The sequence below is a fragment of the Ailuropoda melanoleuca genome, chromosome 14 (genome assembly GCF_002007445.2).
Source record: "Ailuropoda melanoleuca isolate Jingjing chromosome 14, ASM200744v2, whole genome shotgun sequence".
NCBI lineage: Eukaryota > Metazoa > Chordata > Mammalia > Carnivora > Ursidae > Ailuropoda > Ailuropoda melanoleuca.
The window spans coordinates 37212927-37226937 of NC_048231.1; the positions used below are offsets into that span (position 1 = coordinate 37212927).

The 14011-nt window shown below is 49.5% G+C and overlaps 1 protein-coding gene across 5 annotated transcripts in view; it reads left to right on the top strand.

Moving 5' to 3' along the window:
- The window catches only part of EML1 (EMAP like 1), a 180269-nt gene that overhangs the window by 131205 nt on the left and 35053 nt on the right, over positions 1 to 14011 (top strand). For 4 of the 5 annotated variants that reach the window (XM_034642088.1, XM_019797772.2, XM_034642090.1 and 1 more), the window contains exons 4-6: positions 1867 to 2001; positions 12275 to 12303; positions 13258 to 13314. In XM_034642088.1, coding sequence (XP_034497979.1) covers positions 1867 to 2001; positions 12275 to 12303; positions 13258 to 13314 — 221 coding nt within the window. The remainder of the gene's footprint in view (positions 1 to 1866; positions 2002 to 12274; positions 12304 to 13257; positions 13315 to 14011) is intronic. The other variant, XM_002917465.4, reaches the window with a different exon arrangement.

Sequence of the window (14011 nt, forward strand, 5' to 3'; positions counted from 1 at the left end):
AACTTGAAGTGCAAAGGTTTCTATCATTTTTAGACCTCAGTCCCAAATTTCAGAAATGCAGGGCTCTCCTAAGATCTATAATTTCCTTGTCCCCAAATTGAGCGTTCTAAAAATGCGTGTTTTTGACCTTGAGGCATGCCCGTTCAGATCTGGTGCTGTAAACCAGAGCTTCCTTAGTTACCAGAAAGTCTACGCATAAAGCATATTCATGTCATCACGATTATGGTCACGTTATTTGTATTTGCTCACCCAGAGAGCAAGATGGTTTTCAAAAGCTGATACACCATGCAGTCTTAAAAAAATGCTAAGAGATTCTTTGCTGAGTGGTGGGTGGTTCCAAAGGGAAAGGGACTGAAACTGGCCTGAAGGAAGGGGGTGAGGACAGAAGAAGAGTGGGTGGGGGGCTACTGAGAAGCCCCAGTGCCTGGCTGTCATTAGGAGAAAGGGGGGCTTGGACCTTCCCCCCAGGAATGTACCCTTGGTCTCAAATCCCTTGGTTCCCATGTCCCCCTGGTTGAAATGTGGTCTGATCTGCCACCTCCCTGGGCCCATGCTCTCGGCAGCCACCTGGCCCTTCTGCCTTGTCCCTATTTCCACCTGCAGCCCCAGTGCCACCTGGACCCTGCTTCATCCCACCCGTGGCCCCCTCCTGGCTTCCTCCTCCCCACCTTTCTAGCCTTCTCTGCCACCTAGCTCCCATGCCTGGGGCAGGCCCTCCACCCCCAGCCCCAGCCCAGGACTGGCACCGCCAACCAGCCCTCTCCTCCTTTCTACAGAGCAGGCACTGCGTTAGAACACCTCCTGTCTCTTCCTGTGACAGACTCACAGTGTGATAGTCCCGTTTATTGACTCATTTATTCCATCTTTTTTCATTGAGTACATATCAAGCTTCACTAGCTCTCGAAGTATGTAAGAATGATCAGTGAGATAGGGTACCCGGGAATGTGTGGCCTAGTGATGAGGATACGACCTTCACAGGGATGCCTGTAATACACGTTTCACCTGCAGCCCCTGTGCTGGCTGATCTACCCTTCATGCCACGCGGGCCTTTCTTTTCCCTAGTACGTCTCTTCCCGACTGTGTAATGACAATACAGTCAAGCCATTCATTTGATCTCTCCCAGAAACTCCCAGTCTTCAGGGAATCTTCCCAGACATTGCCCCCGGAACCCCCAGCAGTCTAGCTCCCCCTGGTTACACTTGCATGGGTGCTACCTGCAAACAAAGGCATCGTACAGGGGCTGGAGTGTTTCTTTCATTAGCGGGGTGTCCTATTTGCTTTTGTCCTATGTGTGCCTTCAGAGCAGAGTTTCTGCGTGTCAGCACTGCCGACTCTGGGGGCTGGGTGGCTCTTTGTCGCAGGGCTGTCCTGCAAGTTGTAGGGCATTCAACAACATCCCTGGCCTCTCTACCTCCTGGACGCCAGGAGCAGCCCTCTCCCTCCAGTTGGGACCATCACAGATGTCTCCAGACATTGCCGAATGCCCTCTGGGGGAGTCACCCCTGGTTTAGCACCCGCGGTTTAGGTGGAAGCCTGCTCCGGTGCTGGCTACTCCCAGCAAAGCCGCTGCAACGCTCTCAGATAGGGTCGTTGGCGATCTTCCCTTTCGGCGTCTGCTGGGACACTGAACTGTGTGCCAATTGCTACTGTTCCGAAGTCCGTGAGCAGAGGCATTGATTCCAAGTGAAATCCGTACAGACATACAGACACAGAGAGAGAGACGGACACTCTATAGTTAGGAATTTAGAGCCACGCTCTTGAATATCCACGTGGAAGTACGATGTTCTATGTAATATGTTTTTATACTCGGCAATAAAGTAAAATCGCCCTGTTAAGAATTTCATTGCCCTTTACATCTCGCTGTAGCACCATCAAGAGGACCAGCTCCTCCGAGCGAGTGTCTCCCGGCGGCCGGAGGGAAAGCTACGGTGACTCCAAAGGAAACCGAAACCGGACGGGATCCACGAGCAGCTCTTCCAGTGGCAAGAAGAACAGCGAGAGGTAAGGGGCGTCTTCTCTGCTGGTCCTGCCGTCCGGATGTTTTGTCACCTCTTTTCCCCAGAGATGAATCAGAAGATCCCCATACGCACACGAGCGCCGAGCTCGCCCCAGCAGACAGGCCTTCTCCTGAGAGCGCTGGGGGCACTGATCCAATGGCCGCGGGAGGCGGCCGCTCGTCATGGCGCCCACCAATCGTTGTCCAGGTGGGAGGTGAGAACTTCAAATCCCAGCGCCCTGATGCAGACAGAAATAGCTCCTGAGAATTTGCTGAGCACCAAATCCAAGGAACTGGGGAAGCCATTCTGAATTTCCGTACCGAGCTTTTTATACTTCTAGTATGTTCTGCCGCCATTTTGAAATTAATTTCAGTGGGTTGTGTGACTTTGTCAACAGTGCTTTTCAAGGTAGACTGGGTGAAAAGTTGAAGTTTTATCATTTGTCAGAAACCATTTTTAATACTGAGCTGACACCAGAAATAGGACCATTTCTTTCTGCTTTTATGAAATACGCTTACTTCTAATTATGAATTTTCCCTTTGAGGTTAATTTATAATGGATTATGATAAACACCTACACAACTAATAGTAACCTTTTATTAGTGAAAGCTAATGTTGGTGTTGTAATGGCCTGTTTCCCATTTACGCGTGTGTGGGGCCGAGGAGACCGGTCTCTCTGGGCAGACACCTGACGCTGTATTTTATTCTCTCTTTTTAAACATTGTGCTTTAATTTTACTCTCTCTCTATTGAGCAAGGCTGAGGAAGGAATTTCAGCTTCACAGGCTAAACATGGCTTCCCCCCCCCCAAATGTTTATGTAAGGAGAAGGCTTAGTCATAAAGCAGTCGACTCCAACCCACAGGCTGTAAAGATTCCAAGTTTGTAAATCCACTCTGATTCACTCCTGTAAGGAAGCTTAAATTCTTTTTCAGTTTTATTCTTCAAAGATATCTTCTGTAGAAAAGATGCGGGCGCTTCCCCTATCTGTACCAGGTTAGGGCCACCCGTCGTCGATTAGCAGTCTCGGAGACCACTCACATGGGCTTCTGTCTTCTAATTTAGACTGTTAGTACTTCTTATCAGAAGATTATGTTAATTGTACGGTAATACCTTGGAAATAAGGCCACATGGCGACGTTGGCAGTAGGGTGTTAAACGGGTCATGCTGCGGCCCATCGGGCTTCTCTGTATTTAGGGTAAGCTTGGAGGTTGGCCCTGAAATGTCTAGATCTTGGCAGTTCTTAAAAACTTGGCTCCTTCTCTGCACATCTGATTTTTATTAAGAATTTCCAAAAAGCATCTGCATTGTGCAAAGTCCAGATCTGTTTTATCTTTTTAAATCCTATGGCGTTGATAAATGCACTGGGTAAATATTTCCATAAAAGATATTTGCAAAGGGTTTTGTTCGGTTTGCTTTTGTTTTTAATGCCACGGTAGGAAATTTTGATTTGGAAATGAGGGATGGGGAAAATCTACTCATCATTTTCTAAAAAATAACTCAAGCAATGGAACATGTCCATTTAAAAATAAATCCTTTATTTCATTAGGACCCAGGAAAAGCTGAGGTCTGCATAGCGCTGGACAGGTTGAGTTGTATGCACCTGAAAAAGAAAGTTCTTGCCTTCTCATAGGTAATTGCTGGTGTTGGGAGATACCTTGAGGGGTCCGTGGGAATAATAGCTCAGTAACTGAGACAGGAAGAAGCAGCACTGAGAAGCAGGAGCAGTGAAGGCCAAACTGGTGATTCAGTCTCTGCCTGACTCTTTCCTTCCTTCTTCTCCCTTCCACTGTGAGCAGGCCCCTTCCTGGGCTCTGTTCATCTGGCCCCAAAACAAAGCTGGGAGTCCCATGGACCAATGCCCAATGGCCGGGACTTAACTCGTGCAGAGAAAGGTGGAGTGAGGTGGCCTGACCTAACCCTCTTTGAAACACCGTGGTCTTCAGTGGTCTAAGACGGTGTGATCTCTGCCTTATCACTCTGATGTCTGTCTGTCCGTGGTTCCAGGATGCCGTCCTACATTTTCAGAGTTTGTCTTGTTCAGTTACTGGGGACAGCAAGACAAAATGGAAAAGGCACAGGCCCTGGAGTAAAAGAAAGGTCTGGGTTTGTAAACCAGGAACTTCTCCAAGCCGCAGCTTTCACCTCAGTGTGTGAGGCATCGCATACCCAATCACCTCGAATCTTATCATCAAACTGACTGGGAGGAGAAGCCCCAGCCCAGGGCTTGGCACCCTTCACAGGCATCACGGTGGTGGCAGCTGTTAGAGAGCCAGACCTGAGCAGAGCATAGGAGAATAATTGATGAGGCTTTCAGAAACCGGGAGCTTTCTTTCCCCCACTTGTAAGATAAGGGAGTTACATGGTGGCGGAAGTGATTAGTCTTGTTTCTGGTCTGACACACGTTCACGATGTTCACGTGAGTGACGCAGTCCCAGGAGAGCAACCTGAGTTCTGGCACGTTCTAGAAAGAAAGTGTGACACGTCCGCATGTTGTCCGCATCACATCAGAGCTAGAGGGGCTGCAGGCCATGCGTGGTCCCCAGGAGAGCTGGTCAGGATGCAAGGGAGGGAGAGGGGCACAGGCGTGACTTTGGATCAGTCCCTGGTTGTGCAGGAGGCACGTCGTGCCCCCTCGCCGGTGCGGTAACTTGGGAGAAGCAGACTCTTGGCTCCGGAGCTCATGTTACCGCACACCATATGCAGAGCTGTCTTCAGTGCAGGTGGCCCTTGTACGAAAATTGGAAAAAGCCTCCTCTCGCTCCAGGAAAACAGTCCCACGTCAGCATATATAGTTCTCAATGATAATCACAGCAAATATAAACTACTCCGTATACATTGTCCAAATCTTCATGTCGAACATAAAATAATAGTGTTCTTGAGGTCCTCCACATTCACATTTTCCGAGATAGACTAATTTCCTTAAAAAGTAATGGCCTGTTTTGCTTTCATAGAAACCATGCTCTTTTATAAGTTTGAGTGTTCCTGCACCTGCATCTCATTTTCTCTGGAAACGGTCACTGGGTTTGACGGTCGTTCTTGTGACATCGTAGACTTTTGTCTTAGAGTGCTTAACATCATAAAATAGTCTGCTTATAACAGCAGCGCCTCATCTTTGCCCTGACAAGCTTCCATAAAAGCAATATATGGCAATGTAATATTTACTCTATGTAATATTTATTGATGATAAATATTAACAGTTACACACTGATTTGTGTCATAATGACGTACTTATTAAATAGGAAATGAACAGTGACATTCTGATGAACTACTTGTTATCTAACATAGCCACTCTACTAACCCAATAGGGGTGTTTTTTTAATTTAAAAAAAGTGCTTTGTATCAGACAGAAAAACCGCTACTACTTAGAACGCAGTTTGTTAGATGTTGCTAGACTGATTGTTTCAATTAGAAAACCGGTCCCCCCCCCCCTTTGTAATTCTGACTGGAATAACATATATCAGCTTTGTAAACTAGACACTTTGTTTCCATCAAAAAGTTGTTGTAATGGGGTCATTTTGTTAGAACAAGAAATTTTCAGCCATCTGCTGGAAACCTTGTTAGAACACACATTTATTATTAAAAAAAAAACCACACGCACACATTTAAACTCCCCATCTTGAGAGTCAACAAAAGTGAAAAAAAAAAAAACTTCAAAATAACAAAGATGTGAAAATGTCCCCTTAGAGGCTGTTTCGTGTTGAACAACCTGAGCACTCGTACCAGCCGTTTTGTCCAGGACCCTGAGCTGGAGACTCTGAGCTCCATCCTTCCTAAAGTTCTAGTGTTGGATGAAATACTCTTTTCAATGACACCTCAGGGTCCTCAGGGCTCACGTTTGCTCTTTGACTGCAGCATCACTGGTAGTGTAATCCAAAACTTCATCCTCAGCCTGGGGGCAAGGCCCCTCACCTGCCTGCTCCCATCTTCTCTTGTGTCTTGATACTCACGCCTCTCTAACACCAGCTCTCACTTGTCCCCAGCAAGAATTTTCTCTTTGAGATAATTGATTTATTACACAAGTAACATGTGTGCCCCAATGATCAAACCCAGTCTTAATTAAAGCAACGCAAATCTAAGTAAGAAGATAGTATATTTAGAAAAACCTTTATTATATAGGGGCGCCTGGGTGGCTCAGTTGGTTAAGCATCCTATTCCCGATTTCAGCTCAGGTCATGATCTCATGGGTCTTGAGATCGAGCCCTGCGTCAGGCTCCGTGCTCAACACAGAGTCTGCTTATCCCTGTACCTTTCCCTCTGGAAACCCCCCCCCCCCCCCCCCCCCCCNTCAGGCTCCGTGCTCAACACAGACCAATCTCTTTCTCTCTAATAAATAAATAAAATCTTTTAAAAAATCCTTGTTGTATTATAAAGCACAGATCCCCCCCCCCAAAAAGAAAAAAACCCATAAATATCTAGCTTAATGAATTACACCTTCTAGCACTTAGGAAGTGGAGGGTTTCCCCTTCTCCTGAGTGACACGGATGTGTCTGGAGATTTGGCAGAGGTCGCTGGTTGGGTACATTTGGAGGACCTCCAGCCGATCCTTCAGGACCCAGCTCAGGGTGCCCCTTTCTCTGGGAAGCCTGCCCTGGCTCTTTGGTCTGAGTTAGTTGCCTTTCTGATTGCTTTGTACCTGCTCATTCACTTTACCTGTAACTCTCTCCCCCCTCGCCCCATGCCCACACGTGCCCCTTGCCCTCTTTGGAGCTTTGGGAAGGCAGAAGCTGTCCCTTGTTATTCTTTGTATCCTTAGCACTTCACACAGGCCCTGGCACACAGTAACTGCTCAGTAAATACTTGCGGCACGAATGAAAGAATATATATTTAATTTTTTTTTAAAGTCCTTTAAGGGGCGCCTGGGTGGCACAGCGGTTAAGCGTCTGCCTTCGGCTCAGGGCGTGATCCCGGCGTTATGGGATCGAGCCCCACATCAGGCTCCTCCACTATGAGCCTGCTTCTTCCTCTCCCACTCCCCCTGCTTGTGTTCCCTCTCTCGCTGGCTGTCTCTATCTCTGTCAAATAAATAAATAAAATCTTAAAAAAAAAAAAAAAAAGTCCTTTAAGAACCATGTAAACAGCGCCACCTACTGGTGGATACGTTTGACACTGCGCTTCAGATTCCGAAACCGTTGGAAATGAGGTGACTTCAGTGAAGCATCTTCCCTTTACGGAAAAGGTGGTTCACTCCCCAAGCCATGGGGTCACTTATGTTTTCATAAGGGTTAAAATAATAGGTGCTAATATTCTGTATGTTGTTATAGTTAGGAGGCTGGAAGGCAGAGAGCCTGGAAATACATGTAGGTTCTTATCAGTGAAATTTGGAGAAAGAGGGAAGTGATCACCGCCGTGTCCTGGGTGCTCTGTGACACACTTTATCTGATCTGGCCTGTACCTGACAGTGGATTTAGTCCCATTTTGTAGATGAAAGAAAGTAAGACTGGCCCGCACTGACTGCAGATCGAGCTGACTTCAGAATCTGGGTTCGTTCTGCCGCATTAAGCTGGAGGTATCGGTTGGAAATTCTGCGAAGCAGTTTTGGTCCCCAGCGAGGTCCCCTGTGACTTCTAAACTCTTTTAGATAGTTCTTAAATGACCCTCTTTTCAGTAGAAAGCCGTTTAAGGGCTTTTGTAATGGAGAATCATTACTTACACGTAAAGTATTTTGATTTCCAGGGGAAATGTTATCTCAAGTGAGATCCTTTTCAAAAGGACTCGTGGTATGGATGCCAAGAACGACAGTTTTTATAGGCGAATACATTTCAGGGAAATAACACGTTTGACTTTGGAATGGTGTCCTCCTTAACGGAGCCTCGTAATCGTTTTCAAAAGCAAGTATCTCTCCTCAAACCGCATTTGATGCGTGTTGGCTCTGCTCTAATATTGGTCTCCCAGGGGTCCCCGTGACACGGCACTCGGGGGTCAGACCTGGGGTGCGCAGGACCTGGGGCTCTGAGCCCCCTTGCAGGCACGTGGGGCAAATTAGGTAACAGATACGGAAGTGCCGAGTGCAGATCCCAGCGCAGAGGAGGAGCACGGCGAGTAGGGGTCGAATAGGAGAGAGCAGGTTCCCCACCAGACTCCCCTCCTTACACACCCTCCACCTGCCATGGGGCAAGGTGCATGTTAGCAGACGGAAAGACAAACAGCCACTAGGAGAGTCCACAGTGAACGTTATTGGGGTGTGGGTAACACGCGATTTGGACTCGGGTGGTTGTAGCTGTTGCATGGGTGTGAGCTCACAGCTCAGGGCAGGAGCTTCTCCTTGGCTCGGCTGTTGGATTTTCTCCCGCTGCTGGTCTGGCAAAGGCTCTCGGTGGCCTCGCATCCTCCGTGAGTCCCCAGGTACTGATCCTAGCTTCTAGAGTCCGTGAGATAGTCTGCTGAGCCAACCGCTCCGGGAAACATACAGCCGAACTCAGCAAATCTTCCTCCTGCCGGAGCAGAGCAGTGAAACCTTCCTTGACTGCAACACTGGGCATGTTGGGGGATGGGCCACTGCCTAGCGCAGAATAGCCAAGAAGAGAGGGTCTGCTCACCGGACAGGAGATCCTTTCTCTCCACCAGGCTCACGTCTGTCGTGGGCTTCAGGGGCGGGTGGGGGACATCTGCGTCAGCCTCGCCCTGGGACTGAGTGAAGCCTCGCTGTGGTCCTGGTGTTCAGCCAGCCCCCCCCACCCCGAGCCACACGTGCATTTCAACAGCAACAGGTCGTCGGAGACCAATCACACAACACTGGACAGGAGATCTCCTCCCTCACCAAGCGATCTTGCAGCCCAGGCAACAGCCTCAGGTTCCGAGGGTCCACTCCCAATCTGTCGACGGCGAGTTTTGGCAAGGACAGGTGTTCAGCGTGCTGCTCCCATGAATGGATTTTGACTGGGGGCTGCAGCGTCTTTGATCTTGGATCGCTGTTGTCATTGCACCTTGTGGGGCTGGCCGCTCTGTTACTAGTTGGGAAGGTTCACTGTCACTTCATGGGTTTGTACTTACAAGGCTTGCACACGGGAGTGGGACGTGCGACTCCCTCTTCCTGGCACCCTGGTGCTGTTTAGGAAGGCTGCTGGTGCGCAGACAGGAGTCACGGGTTCGCAAGTAAATAGAGTATATTTTTCTATAAAAATGTAGCTTTCTGAAATGATGAAACACGGCAATAGTATCCTTTCTAAATATAATAGACCCAAAACGTGGTATAGTTCAGAGCAAAATTTAAGAACTCTGAGCACGCTGGTGCCTCTCCCTGTGACTGTCAATTTTTACCTTCATGCTGCCGTTTCTAGTGTTTTATTTTTTATTGATTTATTTTTAAAGATTTTATTTATTTATTTGACAGAGAGAGACAGCGAAAGAGGGAACACAAGCAGGGGGGGAAGCTGGAGAGGGAGAAGCAGGCTCCCCGCTGAGCAGGGAGCCCAACGCGGGGCTCGATCCCAGGACCCCAGGATCATGACCTGAACCAGAGGCAGACGCCTCACTGACTGAGCCAGCCTGGCGCCCTCATTTCTAGTGTTTTAATAGAGATCTTTGGTGGTTCCTCTAATGTTACAAGCTCAGCCTCAAAAGTACACGGGCCTCCCTATATTTAGAATTCAAACTGCCCTATGGATCTCTCTTTCTGAGAAGAACGTAGTTGAGAATTGCTCTTTTCAGTCTCCAGGAAAGGTCCTGAGTTGCTTATTCCTGTGTTCGTGGCTTTTGTGTCTCTCTACTTCTGTGATCAAAGTCATGATGGAAAAATGGCCTTTGTGTCTTCTGATCCCGTCATTATGTTCCTATAACCAGTAGGCTTGCTCTGCAGTCTTCCGTTTCAGCTTAACCCTGCGTGTCCTCACCCTGCCTGTGAATCTAACAATATGTGGAAGTCACAGGTAGACTTGTGCTTCAACTCAGACGATCACTGGCATGTCGCTCCCGCTCCGGCAGGGAGCACAAGCCGGTGATCTGCGAAAACATGGCTATTTTAAACCCACCCTGGAGCTGAGGTCACAGAGTAATATGGCTGGAAGAAAATCCACAAAGTGACAAGCCTGTCTTAGGAGAGACAGGCCCATGGCTGTGTTTATCTTGGGCAGAGTGACAGGAGAGGAACCTTCCTGGGTGCACGTCGAAAGAAAGCAGCCGAAAGCTCACGGGATATTTAAGCTGAGCGTGGACTCGCAGGGTCATCTGGAAGTCTTGGGAGCCCCCGGCACAGGGGAATCCTCACACACACACACACACTCCTACCCTTCTGCAGACTTTCAGTGAGCTCGTGACAGGTGACAGATCGGGAGCAGGTCAGCAGTGAGGAAGGACACCCTGTCTTGGGCATGGGCACGCCAGCCTGCTGTCGTCCCAGGGTGGAGCAGGGGAACCAGGAGAAATGCGCTACCCATGGAGCTTGCGCAGGTGCTGGGCAGGAGCTAGCCCCCTCCAGGAGGGACGGGAGAGCCAAGGGAACCCCCCACACCCCTGTTACAGGCAGGGAGTCCAGCAGTGACCAGAGCAGAGTTCCCTGCCCTCTGTAGGCGCTGACCTGCGGCTGCGGGGACAGGGCGTGAGAGGATTTGGCTCAGCGGGGCCAGGGAGAGAACTTCTGCTGGCTCGGGCGCGGGGGTTGTCGGGGGCAGGGCCGGGGGAGGTTGCAGAGCGGAGCGGCAGATAGGCCTCCCTGGGAAGTGGCTCAAAGCACAGACAATGTGGGGGCCGTGGGACCTGTGTCCAGGAGGAGGGGAAGCTAGGGCAGACGCTTGGCACAGGAGCTCCGGGTGTAAGCGAGGGCCACCAGGGACAGGGCAGCTGGACTCAGTGACTAGGGGACAGTAACGGGAGACGTGGACAGAAAAAGAGAGTTGTCAGGAAAAGTGGCATTAAGGCCTTAGAGGCCAGTGTAAGACTTAGACTGTCACATTAAAGATTGGACCATGCTTTCCGAGTAGTTTCCAGTGACCAAAGGTCAGAATCATGCAACGGATCCAACTATTTAAAGCACATTTGAGCAGAACGCCCAGCACTTCTAAAGCATCAGCCCAGAGTTCCCCTCCCCCCACCCGCATCCCGGTACTGCATAAAATTATCTGGGAATGAAGGACATTGATAATATCATTTATTAGATTGTGAGGTTACAGCTCATTCTTTTTCTTTTTAAGATGTTATTTATTTGAGAGAGGGGGGTGGGGGAGGGGCAGCGGGAGAGAGAGAATCCCAAGCAGACTGTGCTGAGCTTGGAGCCTGACACGGGGCTCGATCCCACAACCTCGAGATCGTGACCTGAGCTGAAATCAAGTGTTGGTCACCCAACTGACTGAGCCTCCCAGGCGCCCCAGGTTACGGCTAATTCTTACTAGTGGTGTTTCTCAATATATTTCAAGAAAAATAGAGGAGGAAAGTAATATTAGGACTGTATGTGCTCAGGTACTTTTTCAAAAACGTGCACACACACAAATCTGTGTGCTCCCGTAGGCTCCCTTGGGGGTGGCTTTCATCTACGTAGTCTGTCTTGTCCCGTGTCTGAAAGCGAGAGGCCAGTCAGGAAGCAGGCTGGTACAGGGGAACACGGTGCGGACACTGGAGTCTCGCAGATTTGGGGTCAAGCACTGGGTCTATGTTTGAACAGGACACTTGTTGCCCTGCCCGGAAGCCCCTCCCCGGGTCTGGCAGGCGGGTGGTAACCTGTCCCCACAGGTGCTTGCGGTGGGAAGCAGCAGCATGCCCGCCTGCCCCTAGGGATGAGCCTAGCCCTTCAGTGGCGGGACCTTGAATGCTTTGGGGGTTTGGTTTCCCAGGTGCGGTCAGGGGGTGGTCTCAGCCTGGCAGAAATCCTCAGCGGGGTCCCCACAGCACTGATGAGACGGCTGCACCCCCGATATTCCTTATTGTTGCCCTCTTCTTCTTACAGAGGCCACCCGTCGAGGAGCTAGGCTCTAAGCGTCCTTACCCAGAAGACTCGGTGTCAGGAATATGCTGGTTTTAGATAAATTCTTTGAATCTATCAGAGGAGCATGGGGAAGAAGAGCAAACCCTCACACATTTAGACACAGCCATTCCCATCTTGGAGAAGCACCTTTTTCCTCCTAGATCCTTCTTTGCTCTCGTAAAAAGCTCGGTTGTGGCAATAAAGCTGGATTACGACGATCCCTTGCACCTGCTTTTAGACATTCTCCTTTACTCGTGTCCCTTTCTACAGTTGCATGGTTTTTTTTTTCTCATTAACGAGCGTTGCCCGTGCGGGCTCAGGGTGACCGGCCTCCACCCCCCCCCCAAGCCTCCCTTTCAACCTTGTCTCTCTTTTATCTCCACAGCAAACCCAAGGAGCCCGTCTTCAGTGCAGGTAAGTCTGATTTCATCTCTGTGCGGGTGCCCCTCACTCACCTCAGGACTCAAGGGACAAATAAGTAGCTTGTCACCGGCGGTATCCATGTGGCGGGGCTGATGGGCTGAGTGCCAGCAGCCTTCCCCCCCAGGCGCCGGGGCTCAGACCAGAGACCGGCCGTAAGATGGTCACAAAGACTGGACCCCTTACTCACCCCCTTTAAACCTGATTTAAGACGCACCAATAAGGAGGGAGAGTCAAATGCCACCACGTAAACAGAAGCAGAGCTTCCAGGTGAAAACCCTGTGTCGCCTCTGTTACCCCTCCCCGCCCTGCGGGCCTTCCAGCGCCACATCCGCATCTCTCCGAAAGGGAAGCTTCTGATGCATTAAGTTATAACTTTGTCTAAAAGTAGCTTTTTTTCCTCTCTTTCTGCCTTTGATTTCCTAAACTGCAAACTAATAGTTCATATGTACCTTTCCATATACCTTTTCTTTTTTTAACACATTTTATAATAAGGCAGACGCTATTTTTAGGTTATTAACCTGGTTTAAAAGCGCATTTAAAATGCAAAATCATTGACAAGGTATGGCGTCAGTTCAATACAGTCATTTAATTTTAACTTTTCCAGTTTTTTTCCCTTCAATTCAGAACTGAAACCTAAAAAGTCAGCGTTCTGTATTTATCAGCATGTGCTTTAGTATCCATCTCATTTCAGGAAGCATGAGATCACGCGCTGAAAATGTAGTTGCCCTAAGCCGGCAGAGCCAGGCCTTGAGCGCACTGGTCCGAACCCCTGCATTGAAGGCAGGTTGTCCTGCTGGGGGAGGGGCGGCCGCTCCGACTGAGAGCTAGCTGCTCCCCAGCGAGAGCTGCTCCCCCAGCGAGAGCTGCTCCCCAGCGAGAGCTGCTCCCCAGCGAGCGAGCGGGCAGGCCGGTCCCTCTTGCAGTTTTTGCCATCTCTTTATCTAGCGCTTCTGTCCCTGTCTCCGAAATCACAAGGGAAACGCCGGGTGACACACTGCAAAGGTAGGCGGCATTTCTGAAACCTCATAGCTCTCTGAGCAAAGCTGCTACCCAGGCTGCAGAAACTTTTTTCATACAGGCAAGCAGATAATCTCCTCGTATGAAAATGTTTTTGGCACACGAGCCACTCCGACTTATTTTAAGTTAAAAGCATTCCTGCGCATTTACTTGGATGGGTTTTAATAAGTAGCTTATACATTCTATCTGGCTTGATTATTGGCTGATTGCAGGAACTCTGAAAACTCTGTATAAACCTTAAGAGAGCTATAGGGCAGCCCCGAATGTCCCACTGCTTGACCTGGTGTCCTGCACCGCTGCTGGCCTCTCCCTCTGCGCCTTCGAGTTGGCAGGTGTGAGCTGTTGTCCTAACATGCCTGGAAAATACTCTTGCTTTCCCTTGCTGCATTTTGATTTTATTTTTTTGAATTTTTTAAAAGATTTATTTATTTGAGAGAGAGAGAGAAGGGGGAGGGGCAGAGGGAGAGAATCTCCAGCAGACTCCCCGCTGAGTGCGGAGCCCGATGCGGGGCTTGATCCACGACCCTGAGGTCATGACCTGAGCCAAAACCAAGAGTCGGACGCTTCACCAACCGTGCCACCCAGGTGCCCCTGCATTTTGATTCTAAACGTAGAATGTCTGAATTACCAGTGCAAAACAGTGCCAAGGCAAAACCCCGGGGCTTTTTTGTCCAGGTCAGTG